This window comes from Cebus imitator, unplaced genomic scaffold (assembly GCF_001604975.1).
Source record: "Cebus imitator isolate Cc_AM_T3 unplaced genomic scaffold, Cebus_imitator-1.0 Scaffold16, whole genome shotgun sequence".
Lineage (NCBI taxonomy): Eukaryota > Metazoa > Chordata > Mammalia > Primates > Cebidae > Cebus > Cebus imitator.
Window position 1 is genome coordinate 1,177,873 of NW_016107331.1, and position 17,314 is coordinate 1,195,186.

Here is a 17,314-nt window from a genome sequence, read left to right on the forward strand (position 1 = left end):
AATCTCTCTAACCCTGGAGGCAGAGGTTGCAGTAGGCTAAGATCACACCACTGCTCTCCAGCCTGGGCATCAGAGCGAGACTGTCTCAAAAAAAAACAAAAAAAAAGACAACAAACTGATATTGAAAAGAGTTTGTTACGCTCAGTTCCCAAGAGGAGATGGGGCTGGTGGCGAGGGTTGTGGGTGCACATTATGCAGCACCACATGGGAAAGCACCCAGGTTGGCTGGGAGGCAGAAGGAGCAAGGGGGAAGGGTGGGCAAGGGCCTTTGTTGTGGTTTCAGTGGGAAGGAATGGGCAAGGCACAGTAAGCAGGTTTCCGGTTGGCTAGTTTGAATAACGTCAGTGGGCTCCGGGGTGTGGGAGTCGTCTCTAGCTGTCTGGCTCCCGGCCCTGGGGTGATTAGGACGAGGGAAGGCGACCCAGAGTATGAGAGCCCTACCAGAGCCTGATAAAGGAGGTGTTTGGGGAATGGGCTCTGGATTGGTTGGTTTGCATGTGGAAGGCATGCTCCTGGGGTAAGCTGTTTTCTATCTCTAGAAATTAGTTAATCCTGGGAGGGGCTGTTCCTCCAGTGTCAGCAAGGTCTCGGGATGTCAAAGCCTCAGGAAATACAAAAATTAAATACGATGATTATGCTTAGCAGCCTAACAGGCTTATTCTCTCCTTTAAGCAAGCACTATGGGAATCAAATTATTAAAAGGCTACACAGTGGGTGATTAATCAGAATAAGAGTGGTTGTATATGAACATTTGTAGGGTTCAAGTACTAGATGCCTGATAGGTGTGTCTCCAGCCAAGAATATGCCAGGCAGTTGTTCACCCCTTCCCTGGGCACCGCTTGAATGGGCACTGTCGACACCTGTCTCAGTAACTGGGGTTGCCCTATGTCCTCCACAAAAGGACTCCTGCCATGATTCAGCATTAGTTGTACTCATTGGAAATCCTAGTCCCGAGTAACTAAGAATGTTACCTATAAAACGAATAAATGAAATGTCATTATATCTGTAAGTTAAATCATACTCTTAAATGAAGTTAAAATGTAACAAAAATGCATTTCAAAATATGTACATATATACATGCCTAATTGCTATTGCAAACATCTATAAAACCCACCATTGGGATCACAATGATATATATTTTACTTAATGGAGTGAACATTCCACTGGATGACTACTTTACAACCAGAACCAAACACAGTTAAGTGTTCTTAGGATTGTTAGAAGATTTAAAATTCTTCTAAATATGGCCAAAAAAAATGTTTCTTCTTTTTTTTAGACAGTCTCGCTCTGTCACCCAGGCTGGAGTCCAATGGCGTGATCTTGGGTCACTGCAACCTCCCCCTCCTGGGTTCAAGCAATTCTCCTGCCTCAGACTCCTGAGTACCTGGGATTATAGGTGTGCACCACCATGCCCAGCTAATTTTTGTATTTTTATTAGGGACAGGTTTTACCATACTGGCCAGGCTTGTCTCAAACTCCTGACCTCATGATCCACCTGCCTCAGCCTCACAAAGTGCTGGGATTACAGGCATGAGCCACTGTACCCAACCTAATTTTTTGTAATTTTAGTAGAGACAGGGTTTCACCATGTTGCCCAGTCTGTTCTGGAACTCCTGACCTCAAGTGATCCTCCCACCTCAGCCTCTCAAAGTGCTGGGATTATAGGCGTGAGCCACTGTGCCTGGCCAAAAAACATTTTTTTAATGCTGTTAAATATCTTTTTCATGTTGGTTTCAGAATAGCAACAACAGTTATTCTTTCTTAGTTTTCTATTTATTCAAAGTAGCATGTGGCAAAATTTCTCTTGAAATTATATTGAAATATCATTAGTATTTGAAAGATAAATAAAAATCAGTAACCAAAATGATATTTTAAATCTTTATTGATACCATTTTGTTTATGAACTAATCTCTTTACATATCCTTCCAAATTGTATCCTTACAACTTGAAGTCAAGTACTTTTCTCGATATTAAACTTGCAGAAGCATTTAGCTACCTGTAAATATTAGGTACAATTCTAAGTTCTGAATCAAAAATGTCTAGTGTAATTAATATTAATATTGTTCAAAACATGAAATGGAAAAACCTCTAATTACTTTTTAAAATAAAAGCCACAGTAATTAAATAATTACTATGTACATTACAACTTGCTTATATCAAATTACCAAGAAAAGCATTATGCCAATTGTAGGATCACCTCTACTCAGAAGGCAAAGAAAGTTGTATACGACAGTCATCAAATTAATACACTTAGGTTTTGTATAGTCTGATTTATTCTTTGCTGTTAAACTGCTAGATTGAAATAAGGATTCTTTGTTTAAACATCAAACTTTGAAGTTATATAGATCATATAATTATTTATGATATTTTATAATACTAATATGGTATTCATTAATTTGTTAGAAGTTATTCACAGGTCCTAAAATACTAGATGATTGGAATGTCACACTAAATAAGTTATCCTTATTATAGAAATGTCTAATAACTACATATCAGAAATAAGGTGTTTTTTAATATTGCCCAAATATTTAGTACATTTTGTGATTAAGTTTCTACTGCTGGTCTTAATTTTAATTAACCTAATCTAATCATCAGTTTTTCTTTTTAAAAGAAAGTGAGTGCTTAGTTTCTATCCATGATGAACTTTTTGTTTATTTGATTATTTTTGAAAGACAAGAATAATTTGATATAAGTAAAGAGAAATGCTTTTTAGCTTTTATATCATCTTGTCGTTGGAAACCTATGGATAGGCTTCCAAAACTAATAACAGGAATTAAAAGATAAGAAGAAAGAATAATTCCGCAAAGCAAAACACAGTACACAAACAACAAGACTCAGCATAGAATATTAGTAGGTTGTAAAACTCACTTGCCAGTTAGACACTGATTAAACTGACATCACGAATATTTTAGTTGCTCATTCTAATGCAGTGTTTAACCTTTTATATTTTTAATTAGAGTTTTACCTACCTTCAGTTAACATTTTAAATGAATTAGTTCATTCTTTCTTTGTAGCTTGAGTTTATTGACCTTAGAACATTTAATAGCTGTCAGTGTATTCTTTTATGGTTTGAGGGGCATACAAAAAATTGCAATCTCACTTATTAACATAAAATGTTAAAAAATTATTGACTTGGAAACTGTTTCCTAATAAAATATTTAGCCAATCTGAAATTTAAAAAAAATTACCCCAACATATGTGGCCTTCTTTCTTTGCTGATTTTTTTTTAAATGACAAATTTAGACTACATGGAGATTGTTAAATATTAGAAGCATTGAGAAAAATAGCTTTCCTTTTGTTTGAGAGAATTTTCCTTAGCAGAAACTATATATTATTTTTTATGTTCATGATGCCTAGTACAAATCAATTACATTTTAATCTGCCTAGCCATTATGGACTAACCAATTATGAGATTTAAAAGAATGAACATTTAAGATTTCTTCTCTAGTTCTTTGTTTCTATGATATAAACATTTGAAGAAAATNCCTAAAAGTTTACTAATTGCTTAATTTGTTCAGTTTGCAATGATTGTCTCCTTAACAACATTTTCTTACTTTTGAATTCTTTAGGGAAAATAGGAACTGTTGGCATAAGCATTTTTTGACCACAAGAAAGAAGGCTGCAAATCTTGTTGACATTGGTATCTGAGATGGGAGGGTGAGAATTTACATTTAAGGGTGGGAGAAACCCTGGTCTGGTTTGGGTAATACTGTGATCCAAAGGGAAAGCTCCTGAACCTCGCCTTTCTAAAATTGCATGATTTCTCCTGCTCAGGAGGCCTGGGGGGATATTCTCCAACAATTCTTTGGACTCTGACAATTGGGAAGGAGATGGCAAGAGGATCTTTTTCTTTCCTATAAGTGCTTTGCCATCTTCTAAAGTTGGAGGGGTAAGGCCAGCTGAGAGCTGGGAATCAGAGCTGTAGTGATTTGCCCCCAGGTTTCTTTTTTGAACTATACTTCTTAAGGTGGAAGCAAATATTGTCTGGTTAGAATCTGGGTCCTGGTCAACAGGGACATCAATGCATTGCTGATTTCCTTCTGAAAGATAAGATTGATAATTTATTTCCTCATATGACATCTTCCTTGAGCTGGCCTGATCAAAGGCTCTTAGCAAATGTGCAGTGTCTTTGACATCAATGCTTTGGTGCCTAGTGATGAACCGCTTGGAAAGTGCCAGCCCATTGATTTTATAAGATAATTCTTCCTCTGGTGTAATATCCTGGAGCTCCTCTTGCAGTGAAGCCACTCTGTTCTGGTACATTAAGGATGGGGGACTCTTGATCCACGGTGGAGCCTGGGGGAGCTTGGGCCCCTTGGGGGCCATAGCAGGCTTCCTCACAGGGGAACCTGGGTCCCAGGTATCATCATTGCTTCCAGCAAGCTCAAGATCTTTAAAGCCAAAAAGCATCAGTTCCGTTTCGGAAGAATCTGAAAGTGGTGATGAGGCAGTTTTGATGTCTATTTCTGAAGGAGTGGTGCAGGTGGCTGGGGAATGACACCCATCTATGTCCACAGGAGGCATATTTAAGTACTGTTTAGTTGTATGCTTCCCACAGGGTGACTTTGCTGTTGTGATGATGATGACCTCTTTCCCTTTAGCCTTGCAAGCACTAAGTAGAACTTTCATTGTCTCTGTATCTTCTGAATTTATAGCATAAACAAGAGCTGAGTAACTAGAATGGTCTTGCAAGCTGAGGTCAGCCCCACTCTTGAGGAGCAAGGAAACAACTTCAGGGCCAGCTTTTTCTAAGCAAGCATGCATCAGAGCCGTTTTCCCAGATTTGTCCTGTATGTTGGGATCGGCGTTGTTCTCTAACAGGTATTTCACCATTTTGGCTTTACTGACACTCTGGTGATCGAAATGTTTGGTCTTACAAGCGATCATTAAAGGGGTTTCCCCACGGTCATTGCTCTCATTAATGTAGGCACCGCCTTCTAGCAAAAGTCTTGTGAGGCGAAGCCGGCTCTGATGGACTGCTTTGATCAAGGAATTTCCTTCACTTGAAATTTCCATACCTTCATCCATCTTCAGAAGTTAGAAATCAATACCTGGTTATCAAAGACAGTAAAGACCAAAAGATTAGCCAGAATCCACATCCCAATTTATATTCATTTTGTGAGAATTTCTAAAATATGTACGCGACCTAAATGGGATTATGCTAAATAGTGAATTGCAAAATAAAATAAATTTTTGAATTGTAATGACCTTTATGAAATTACAAATTAAAATTTATTTTCAAAATCTTCATTGATATTTATAACACCAACATAGCACTTTCCAAAGTCCCATATTAATTAAACAGTAATCCACTTATTTTCTACCTGTGGAAGATATTTTTTAAATTAATAATATTAAAAAGCAAATTTAGACAAGTACTGTGGCTCACATCTGTAATCCTAGCACTTTGGGAGATTGAAGCAGGAGGATTACTTGAGGCCGGGAATTTGAAACCAGCCTGGGCAATGTGTACTGAGACTCTGTCTCTACCAAAAATAAATTTTAAAATTAGCTGGGATGGTGGTGTGGCCTGTAGTTCCAGCTACTCAGGAGACTGAGGCAGGAGGATCACTTGAGCCCAGGAGTTTGAGGTTACAGTGAAATATGATCATTCCACCTGCATTCAGCCTGGGTGAAAGAGTGAGACCTTGTCTATAAAAAAAATTAATTAATTAAAATGTAAATTTAAAAAAGTAAATTTAAGCCATAGAGCCAAAATTCTGTGTCATTGCAACTGGATCCATTAAAACATAACATGTTTGTGGTAGCTCAATGTAAAAGCTTTAGTATTACATTGCTTAAACATGCTCTTCAATTAAATAATGCAAGTGATAGCTAGATTTTCAATTTGAGGGACATTTTTCTGTTGTGTTTTTTTTTTTTTTGAAGGATGAAATATTGTTTGGGCTACAACATGTTAAAATAACTGACATAATATCTGAAATTCACACTGAGACTGGAATGGTGAGCATGTGATTATGTAATTTTCTTGATTCTATTATTTAAATTATATATTGACCAGATAATGGGGTTAGAAAGAACTATAGGGTTAAATTTTGACAGCAGTATCTCTGCTCTGAAAAAGGAGTTTTATAGGCAAGAAACCTGAAAGAAGCCATGACGACTTTGTAAACATTTTCATTATTGAAACTAAACAATATTTATGTTAAACTTATTTAAATATTTTAGATTCAGACTCCTTCAACAGATCATTCCATTAAGTGGCAAGAATTATGTCTTCATCTAGGGCTAATAAAACTTTTGTTTTTTAACAGTCCTTAGAGTTGGGGACTCAGATGAATGTATATATAATATTTAAATCTGTTTCACTGATTCAATAGTTTTTGGAAAGTGAAAACTATTATTTATTCTATTTACTTTTAAAATTAAAATTATGGAAAATGGATTTCTATTTGATAATAGAATAGATAACAAATCTAACAACAGCCAGAAGAAAGAAAAAATGAAGACGGCGAAAAAGTGAAGAAAAAAGAGAAAAGTAAGCATGCAGGCAGAAATTCCATTGTTAAACTTCTACAGGCTTCTGATATGTGCTGGGCACTGAGCTACAAAGACACAAGCCCTATCCCTGAGGAGCTCACAGTCTTTTGGAAGAGATACTGTATAAGCAGCTGATTACAGAGTCAGGAGAGCACAGAAGCTTTAACATCCTGGGGACTGAAGCAGGCTTCACAGAAGCCAGCCATTGAGTTGGATCCTAAAAACTGTGTAAGAATCTGGCAGGCAGACAAAGGAGGAAGGGAGAAGTAGATAACACTGCTTTTGCAAAGACCTAGAGGCCTAAAGTAGCAGTTATTTATCAGGAAACAGGCTTCATTTACTTGGTTACAACCAAACTTTAGGATAATGTTTTAGCAGATGGTTAGAGTTAGGGTTAATATGGCAGAAGACACATCATCTAATTTTGCTTCTTCCTGAAACTCCTTAAAACCAAATAATTTTTTCAAAGACATAAACTCTTAAAGATAGAGGGATGAGAAGATGGCAGCAACAATATTTTGGAAGCCAGAAAGCAGTGAGCCAGTAGTAACTGACTCAGAGTGTGTGTGTGTGTGTGTGTGTTTTTGTGTGTGTGTGTGTGTGTGTGTGTGTACGCATGCGAGCATATGTGTGAAGAATATAGCTAAAATAAGGAGGAACAGCTGAAAAGCTGTTAGATAAGCAGCTAGATTCCTAGGTCCTTTTGCTACCTGAAGTGTGATCCTACCCTGGCATCACCACCAGAAAACTCATTCGATGTGCAGAAGCTCAGACTTCACCCCAGAGCTACTGAATCAGAGCCTACATTTTAACAAGATCCCCAGGCAATTTGTATGCACAGTAAAGTTTGAGAAATACAGCCTTAGGTCATTCCTCCAACTCCCAGTCACTAGGATATGGAAGACTGCCCCTCCTGCCCTACGGGATGTCTAGAGGTTTATTCTCAGGAAATGATGAAACAGAGCATCTCTGGACTGGGAGACACCAGTCTTCTTGTTCTTTGAGAAAAAGAAACAGGGGAATAAGTGATTGCTTACTGACCACTGCTGAAGGATCCCACAGCCTACTTCCCCAGCTCGGCTTGCTGGCAGCCATACCTTCACCCCTCAGGGAAAAATTGCTATAGCTTTCTCCCAAGAATCTGACATGCTACCCAGGTCAAACAACAGTGAAGCTTACAGGTCACAAGCCTCAATCTGTGTGCTTAAGGCTTCTCATCAGCTTTTAATCCCAACCCTTTAATCGTCAGCAGCCACAACCAGAATTTAAAAACAAAAATTCCTCTTACATTGAAGATAGAGACTAGAACAAATTGAAAAAAGCAACTTGGGGCTGGGCACTGTGGCTCACGCCTGTAATCCCAGCACTTTGAGAGGCCAAGGCAGGTGGATCACGAAGTCAGGAGTTTAAGACCAGCCTGGCCAAGATGGTGAAATCCTGTCTCTACTAAAAATACGAAAAATTATTAGGGTGTGATGGCACACACCTGTAGTCCCAGCTACTCGGGGGGCTGGGGCAGGAGGATTGCTTGAACCTGGGGGGGGCGGAGATTGTAGTGAGCCAAGATCACATGACTGCACTTTAGCCTGGGCAACAGAGTGAGACTCTGTCTAAAAAAAAAAAAAAAAAAAGCAACTTGGAGGAAACATGTTAATTAGAAAAATGAGAATCTCAAAAATTCATTACCCTCAAAAGTATAGGAAGATGTTGACAGAGCAGGAGAATTGCTATCTTGGACAAGCCCCTCATTCTAAAGTTCACCTTCATAAAAAACCACGTAAATCCAAAGGCATGCCTAATGGCTAAGGTCAGTATGACCATAAACTACAAATAACATCTCCACCCAGAAACATTCCAAACTCCTCCCCAACTAGAGGCATGCTAGCCCCAAGATAAACCCCACTCCAGTCGGAAAGACGTCTACCCCAAGATATCCTCCCCTCCTCCCAGAGAGATTCCAACCCTGCCAAAAACTTCTCCACACACATAAATGTTCCAAGCCCCCTCACCCTAAAACTAATATACACTCCTAGTCTGTAAGAGAAAGGGTTCCTGACCAAAATGGGCCAGGAGCACCTCTCAGGTTTGATCTATAGTAAACCTGTCTTTAACTGCCAGCCACATTTCATGTTTCTTTCCTCTTTCTTTAACTCTTACAGTTGTAACCATGAAACATGAATAAGATTCTATGAAAAAGGAATATTCAGAGATCATAAAAATGAGCTCTCTTAAGGTAAAAACATGATACCAACCTGTAAAACTCAATAGAAGGGTTGGATGGTAACACTGATAAAATCTCTAACATAATCAAGCAAAAAGAAAAGAAAGGAAAAGAAAAAGATAGAAGGCTAGACCAGGAACTCCAACATCCAAAATAATAGAAGTTTCAACAAGAGAAAAAAGTAGGGGTAGGAAGAAGAAGGGGCAAGTAGAAGAAGAAATCATCTGTAAGATCAAGAAAAGTTTCTAGACTTGAGGGTCATGAGCTGCCAAATTGAAATGGCTCAAAGGAGAGCATAGTACAATGAAAATTTAAAAACAAACCAACAAAACACACACTGACAATGGCACATAGTCAAATTTCTAGTAAATTTCTAGAACAAAGACAACTAAGATTCCGAAATCTTGGGGTCAGGGATGGGCTAAGAGTTTGAGGGATGGGGATAAGTCTATTTAAGAATCAAGAAATAGCACAGACAATGAAGGAAGGTCTTTTAAAATCTGAAGGAAAAATGGTTCTTAGCTTAGAATTCTATATTAAGCAAATCATCAAGGAAGAACTGCAACATACTCTGAAGAATTTACCAGAGGATGGAATCTACAAAGATGACATGGTAGAACCAGAAAAAAGAAAATATAAGATACCAGAGACTGGAGATCATCATGGAAGAAAGACACGAAGAATTTTCAGGAAAATGGTGAAGCGAGATGCCAGGAAAATGCTTGTGCCCAAACATCCCCTCTGAGGCCACCCTGCCAATTTGCCATCTTGTTAACTGAGGACCAGATGCCCCGGTGAGCCTGCCCTCAGTTCTTTTCTCTACTTGCTTGGTCCCAGCCACACCTCTGCTCTCTCCTCTGTGTCCTGCTTTCGGAGGCAGCCAATGGCACTCCAGCTCCACTCAGGTGTTTGCTTTGACTGCCTGGGAGTAAGTCCAGGTGGGCTTAGGAGGAGAAAGACTCAATGGCCTATCCCTTTGTATATCCAGTTCCTGGTCTACTCTGTAGTTCTGCCAGAAGCACTGTAAGGGCGACCCCATGCTTCCTAGGACTCGTGACCTTGCCTGGAGGGGCTCTTGTAAAGGCTCAGAGAGACTGAGCCAGACTAAGACCCAGGGTCTGTCCGGCTTATCCTCTCCTGGAAGCTTTTGTCATATGCTGGCAATCTTGTCCATTCTTTATTCATCTAATTTTGTACCTGATACTATTTTTAAAAAATAAACATTTTACTTAGGGATCAAGTATAAGGGGAAACCTGAAAATTTTTTTAAAAATCAAAGGGAATGATTAATACAAAAGTCAACAAAAAGCTACTCCTTGGTAGAGATTAGGAAAACAATGTCATTTGGGAGGGACACAGAGCGGCCAAAGGTTCAGGTGATGTTCTGTTTCCCAGTCTGGGTGGTGCATAGGAGAGTGTCCATTTTATTCTCCTTCTTGAAACAGTACACATTTCACATACTCCTCTGTATATCACTCTTACTTACTTATTGTAAAATAGAACGTGTGTGCAGAAAAGAGCATAGCATATATGTAAGATATATTTCATTATTAAAAATTCCAAAGTGTCCTATTAGGTCTTACTTTTTACAAGACTAATTCAGTTCTCATGATATTATCGATGGCATTTGTGCCTTGACTTTTAACTGGAATTTCAACTGACTAAGCTCCTGAAAGGCAGTATTCAAAAGGACATAGTGTTCATCTCCACTTCAGTACCATTCCTGATGCAAAGCAGAGAACTACTCAATATATATGCACGTGAATGCTTTGATGTTATGTTCCCTGTGCCATACTCTGTAAAAGCTACCTTGGGGCCAGATGTACCTGCAAGTCAGGAACTTAGGAATTTGGGATCAGTTGACACCTTGGGTCCCAACTCAGAGGTCTATTCTGAATGCAAAGCATCTGAAAAGAGCTCATGTGAGACAGTGATCACAAAAGAATCATTTTAAAAACATTTGTATGTATAAATGGGCTTAATAGAGCATAGAAATTTAGAGAAATGAGCCAGAATATAATATCAAATATAGAAACCACTTAGTAATTGCATTTCAAGGAGCTATACAGTATCAGTCATTAAAAAAAATTCTTTGACCAAAAGTAGCATCTGAGAAATAGATATTCAAATGAAAACAAGTTGCCAGATACCTGATTTCAATATTATACTCTCATATAGTTTCTAGTATTTAGGTCAATCTTGTTTTTATTTTTTAAAATCTTAGCAGAATCTTTGGGGGAAGATATTTTACTTACAATTTTTTTTTAATGTTTATTTTATTTTTTGGCATGGGGTCTTGCTATATTGCCCAGGCTGGTCTTGAACTCCCAGCCTCAAATGATCCTCCTGCCTCAGCTTCCCAAAGTGTTGGAGTTATAGGCGTGAACCACCATGCCCAGCCAAGACTTTCTACTTTTCAGTCACCCTCAAGTAAAGGCCTTTCTCCACTACACTAAACATGAGCACTTGCTGTCACAGATTTCTTTCACCAAGGTTGGTGTCAGGAGGTTCTGGGAGAAGAAGAAGAGCTGGCACTATGCTGGTGACTGCCATGCCTAAAGAGGACAGTGACCCCATCACAGTCTTGTGGAAAAAGAGGGTGCTGTAGGCTCCAGGGTCCCAGAGAAGTTGAGCAGTGGCACCAACTCGCTGCCTAATCCACCCGCAACGTGGACAGAGGCAGACCCTCTCCCCTGAGGACTGGGGAGTGTCTAGCAAAACCAACCCCATAAGGTTGACTCTTTCCTCATTATAAAGACTTTTAAAGCCACTTTGTTTGCTCACTTTTTAACATTTAGTAGAGCAATTTTGACATTGTCTAAACATACTTGTCAGGAAAAAGGTGTCAGATACTTTATTCTCCAAATGTGTAATCCATGTTCAGGTTCTTTCTGTAATCAGTACCTGAATGGAAGAATCCCCTTCTCTTTAGGACTTCATCCTTTTCCGGGGTTCTTTTATCTTGCCTTCTCCAGTTGTACATCAAAAACACTGATATTTACGTCTGACTTATTTCCTTTTCATAGAGTTGAACTCTACTTTTGATGAAGACCACTTCTCTTGCCTAGAATGTTCTTTCCTCCTTGAAGCATCCTGGCTGGATCCTGAGTGTTGATAGCATATTAACATCCAATGGATCTCTTTGTTATCCCTAGACTATAAGCAATCTCTAAACTTAGTTGCACCTTCCATATAGATAATAGTTCAACTGCTGAAAGTTCAGGCATCAGACAGCTGTCAGTCGTGACTCTCCTACTCATTGGCTGTGTGCCCTGATCCAGCCTCTCAGCCTCTAGGAGTCTTGAGCTCCTCATGTGTGAAATGACAATCATAGAACATTCATTCTACGGGGATGTGGTAATGAAATCAGACAATGTCTAGAAAAAGACTTTCCTGTTGTGTCTTCACAGTCACTGCATTCCTCTTTTTAAAATGTTTATCTCATAATTAGCTTTTTAAAATGTTTATCATGTCTCCAGTCCAAAGCCTATTTAAAATAACAGATGATATGTTAGAATTTTTTTTAAGGATCTCATATTTCTAGGATGCAATGCTTCATCTCATTTTGTAAATATCAGTGGAATCTAATAAGTGAAACATGGAAAGAACATATCCTTTAAGTGTATTTTCCTTACAAGTTCCAAACACTATCATTTCAACATTATTACAGGATATTAATTATTAAAAGGCTGGATAAGCTGCTTTTCATTTAAAAATTACAATGTCTTTAATATCACTTGCAACTCATCATGGCATATTTATGATGCTCCTTTAGTTCCTCTCTCTATGCCCAAGATGCCACCAAAATTATAATCATTGAGTTATTTTTTTAAAAGATTTAAAATATGTATATATGTATTTCTTTTTGAGACAAGAATCTGGCTCTGTCGCCCAGGCTGGAGTGCAGTCGCACAATCTTGGCTCACTGCAGCCTCTGCCTCCCGGGTTCAAGTGATTGTCCTGACTCAGCCTCCTGAGTTAAATACCCTTTTTTGAGACAGAGTCTCACTTTGTCACCAGGCTGGAGTGCAGTGGTGCAATCTCAGCTCACTGCAACCTCCACCTCCCAGGTTCAAGCGATTCTCCTGCCTCAGCCTCCTGAGTAGCTGGGACTAGAGGCCACACCACCATGCCCAGCTAATTTTTTGTATTTTTAGTAGAGACCGAGTTTCACTATGTTGGCCAGGATGATCTCCATCTGTTGACCTCGTGATCTGCCCACCTCAGCCTCCCAAAGTGCAGGAATTACAGGTGTGAGCCACTTTGCACAGTCAAATATGTATATTTTTAAGAACAAAGAAAATTGGAGGAGAGATACCATTAGATGAGCAATTTCAAACAAGCTCTGATTGGTGGAGTGGCAAATGGCCTTATCATAGCCCCCTCTGCTATGATAAGACACAGACCCAGGGAGGCGGCCCTGAGGGGAAGGGAGCTGCTTACCCACAGGACCTGTGACATTTAGGACTTAGAGATCCCAAGTGCCAGAGCAAATGGCAATGAGTAACAGGGCTTAAAACAAGAGGATGGTTGAAAAAGTCTGTGGACAGAATAACTGGACCCCCCTGTTTTATCTGATCCCAAGTAGCAGAGAACCACTTTCCTAGGCAAGAAAACAAAGATTTATTTTCTAAGTTGATCAGAAAGGCTCCAAACTTAGAGGCAGCTTGCTGAAAACAGGGGGATTCAGTGAGCATGTGCAGGTCAAACAGTGAAGTCCCCAGCTCCCTGCACAGCTACAAGGGGACTAGAAGCCAGGAAAAGGAAGTAAGAAGCATTGCATCTTAGAGAGATAAGCCCTGTTAAAAATATCTGTCGATACATGAAAGCAATTCAAACCATAACTGCATTCACCCTTCCAGACACCCACTCTAAATGGAAATAGAAATTACCTGAAAACATTATTCAAAATTTCATACTTCACTTTTGTGTCTTCGCTCCCTGGATGAGTTTTCTGTCAGCCAGCTGTCAGTTCCTACTGAAGGAAATCAAAGCTATTCAGTGTTACATAAACACCAATAACTTGTTACATGCATCTTTCCCATTTGGAGTCTAGTTTTTAAATTCCTTATTAAGAAATCCCTACAATGTTTGCTCAGTTAGTCATAGCTCACTGATTATGAGTTTGTAAAGTGTCTGGAGATTCTATGCACAGCACCCCTGTGTGTGTCTGCCTGCAGGACCGAGTCAGCCATGCAAGGATTGCTGGGGTTGGGCGGGCCTTGGCGCTCACTTGGTGCAGATGAGCAGGCTGAGAAAGGAAAGGTGAAGGCATTCTCCCAAAGGCAATCATCTTACTCACCTGCTTGCTAGAAGTTAAAGTTCATCATCTGGCCATGGTGAGGGAGAACTTAACAAATGGGTTTGAACTCAAAATTCAGCCCATCACCCTTGCCCCAGTCCCTGCCTGTCTGCTGCCCCAAAGGGAATTTGGGACTGCTCAGATGAGGCAGCAAGGTATCAGGGACCTGGGCTCTCGCTCTCTCCAAGTTACCAATCTCTGGGCGGTCATTTTTCTTAGCCTTAGTTTCCCCACCCCTAAAATAGGGATAATACCTACTTTACAGGGGATGATTATGAGGATTTTAAAAGATCCGAACACACTTGCTACTTTATTCAATAAATGTCCATTTATAAACATGCATCACCAAATATAGGCACTGCATACAGGAATCCTGGTAGGGTCTGACAAGGAGAGGCCAAGTTCCCTACACCAGTGGGTTATTCTTCCTTTGCGGGCATAAGAATCACATGGAGACCCTGTTAAAAATAAAATTCCAGCTCCGCTCCCAGATATTCCATGGGAGGTGCTTCTAATGCACACTTGGAGAAAATCTGAGGCACACTCTTCATTCTTCATTCCAGGCCACTTCTGTTTGCTATGGACCCCTGCCTCGGATTCACACAGGGCTGTTTCCATCATTACTTCCAAGTGGTGTGATGCTTAGCTCCCCTGCAGGAGTGAAAGGCAGAGATGGCTGCCACAGCCTAGTGGGGTTCCAGGGAGGTCACAGGCCCCAGAGAGGAGGACAAACTTGAAGTAGTAGAAAGGGCCAGAAGCTGAAGGTTTGCTGCCCTGCCTTTCCTAGACAAGTTTGAAAAAACCTGGAGCCCTAGGGGGCAGCCGAAGGCCAGGAGGGAGGCCAACTCCACTTGGAAAAAGGCAAGCTGGCCTACCACAAGCAAATGTGTGTCTTCTCCCCACCCAAGGAAAGGGGCAGAGCCATAATAAAAGATGTATATGAGGTCGTCCTGGAAAATGGAATGACTGGCCAGAAAAAGATTCTTCCCTGGTATTGACTTCCAAGAAATATTTAGAAACAGCCCAAGAAGACGGTTTGCTATGTTTCCCACACGTACCTCCAAAGGGCTGCTGTGTTCTCCTAGTTACTTCGGCTGTCCCCCAGGCCTTTGGGGGCATATACGCCCCTACCGCTGCTACTGATTCACCTCCCCCCAACACACACAGACATACGAAAGAGGGAGGGAGAGAGAGAGAGAGAGAGAGAAACCAACCTACTCTTCTAAGTCTCAGGGAATCAAGGTGTTGGGATTTCCAAGCTGTTGAGGATGCTGGCAGCGTCTCCACGGTCCCCGCCGACCCCAGGCGCGTTTCTTAGGTTTTTCCTGAGAGCAGGAGGAAGCGAGCACAAGGCGCTGTCGGAGAAGGGCAAAGGAAGGTGACTGGGGCGACCGCGCCAGGGCACCGATGGGGGCAGGGTGCGCGTTTCGTCCCATCTCTGAGCCAGGCCAGGCAGCTGGCGGGCTAAGGCGATCGCCATCCATGCAAACGGGTTCTGCCCACAGCCGCTGCGGAGCGGTCCCTACACCGCCCGCCTGCCCGCAGGACACGGCCCTCCCTTGGGAAATGGCGCGTCTGAGGGGCGCAGCCACGGCCCCCATCCCGGAGCAGGCGCAAACCTGCACCCGCCTCTCCGCTAAGGGGGTCCGGCATCCTGGTGCCAAAGCTGTGCGCACCTGGGAGGCTTGGGGACCGGCTGCCCGCCCCTGTGCGGCTCCTGCTTCCAGGGACAGAGGCTGCAAACGGCTCCGCAGTAACCAGCCCGCCCCCTGCACCCACCCGGCACCTCCTGCTACCCGCACCTCCTGCTGCCCAGCAGCCGAGGAACCTGCTGAGACGCGCCCAAGTCAGACCCTCCGACCCGCGCGCTCCTGCGGCCCAGCGAGCGCAGCTCCCGCTGCTGCGCCGACCTGCGCCTGCCAGGCCCCCGCCCCGCATCCTCCTCGACACCCCGAGGCCGGGCAGCCCTCGCCCCTTCCCGCCTCTCGTCTAGGCTGAGAAGGAGGCGGAACCCGCATCCCCTGGGGTCCAAGCCCCAGCGGCCACAAAACTGGAATCGAAAACCAGCGGGGACCGCAGGAGGCGCGGCGAGGGTGAGCTCGCGTGGAGCGCGCCCCGGGGTGGCGGGGCAGTCTCCCGGGAGGCCTCTGCAGCCCGGCGGCCCTTGGCTGGCCCTGGATCTCGCACCCCGCTCGGGGCACTGCAGTGTCAGGGTGCGCGAGAGGTGCGGGCTTCAGGGGCCTGCGTGGCACCTGGCGGGGCGCACCGAGGCCGTGCGGCCGCCGGGTCCCGGGCTGCGCCCCAGCTGTTCCCCTCTCGGCAGCCTCCACTGCCAGCCAAAGTTTCCCAAGTGCAGCCGGCGGGGACGGCGCCTCGCACTGACCTGGGACGCGCTGTCGAGTTGGCGACGGCGCTTGCAGCCTCCCTCTGGGACTGCCCGACCCTCCGTGCGGTGGTTCTAGGGCGCCGTCCGAACTGAGTTGTGGTCTTCGGCACCTCGGCGGCTCGAATCGCAGATCTCGGTAGATGGTCGCCCCGTCCCCGCCCTGCTCGGCGGAAAGAGGCGGGCCACTGCCGCGAGCGCTAGAGCCGGCACCCGGAGCGCGCACCTCGCCAAACACCCGGGCAGCGCGGCGCTTCCGCTGGGGGTGACGCGTCTGCTCCCGGTTCAGCTGCAGGTGAGTGCGGCAGGGCCACTCTGGACCTCGGGGGCCAGATGCTGTTCGAAGCTCCGCCTTCTGTCCCAGTAAGTCCCACCCCTGTCCCCCGCTTCGGCCACCGCGCTTTGGCCAAGGCGACTTGGCCAACAACAGTGGCAGCAGGGTCTCCCCACTGAGGGGAGCACGCGCCCCTACATCACGGCCTTTGGCTCCTCCAGTCGGTGTCCCTCCCCTCAGCTCACATCCACCCGCTGATCCATGCATCTGTCAGTCACACTCATCCTTCCACCTATCCACGTCCCTGTACCACTTCAGGTAAAGCCAAAGCCTCACTTCAGGTTCAGGTGTTAGTGGGAACAACCATTCTTGCTTATGCCTTTAGGAATTTATAACGTTGTTATACTATTATTAAAACATGAATAGAACATACTAACAAAATTTCGCAAAATGCATTTCATATGTTAAACTCCACTGAGAGATGAAAAGGAAATGAAGTTGAAGCAACTTTTTGTTGTTGTTGTTGTTTTCTAAGAAATTTTTCGGGTTTTTTTTTTTTTCTTTTGACAGAGTCTCGCCCAGGCTGGAGTGCAATGGCACGATCTCAGCTCACTGCAACTTCCACCCTCTCCC

General features: G+C 43.0%; 1 protein-coding gene across 8 annotated transcripts; it reads right to left on the bottom strand.

The window, feature by feature from the left end:
• Window positions 1–704: 704 nt before the first annotated feature.
• On the bottom strand, window positions 705–16,964 carry ANKRD34B (ankyrin repeat domain 34B). Of its 8 annotated transcripts, none has more exons than XR_005196739.1 (5): window positions 16,408–16,964; window positions 15,239–15,379; window positions 13,615–13,700; window positions 10,549–10,629; window positions 705–971 (listed from the first exon to the last, which is right to left on the bottom strand). XR_005196739.1 is itself a non-coding variant. In XM_037731070.1 (5 exons), the coding sequence occupies exon 5, from the start codon at window positions 5,026–5,028 to the stop codon at window positions 3,487–3,489; it is 1,542 nt and encodes a 513-aa protein (XP_037586998.1). In that variant the 5' UTR covers window positions 5,029–5,051; window positions 10,549–10,629; window positions 13,615–13,697; window positions 15,239–15,379; window positions 16,408–16,930; the 3' UTR covers window positions 1,865–3,486. The 8 variants fall into 8 exon arrangements, 7 of the variants coding, with proteins under 7 accessions (XP_037586998.1, XP_037586996.1, XP_037587012.1 ...); XM_037731070.1 differs by lacking the exon at window positions 705–971 and adding an exon at window positions 1,865–5,051 and having other exon boundaries at window positions 13,615–13,697; window positions 16,408–16,930; XM_037731068.1 differs by lacking the exon at window positions 705–971 and adding an exon at window positions 1,865–5,051 and having other exon boundaries at window positions 16,408–16,930.
• Between the last annotated feature and the right edge of the window lie 350 nt (window positions 16,965–17,314).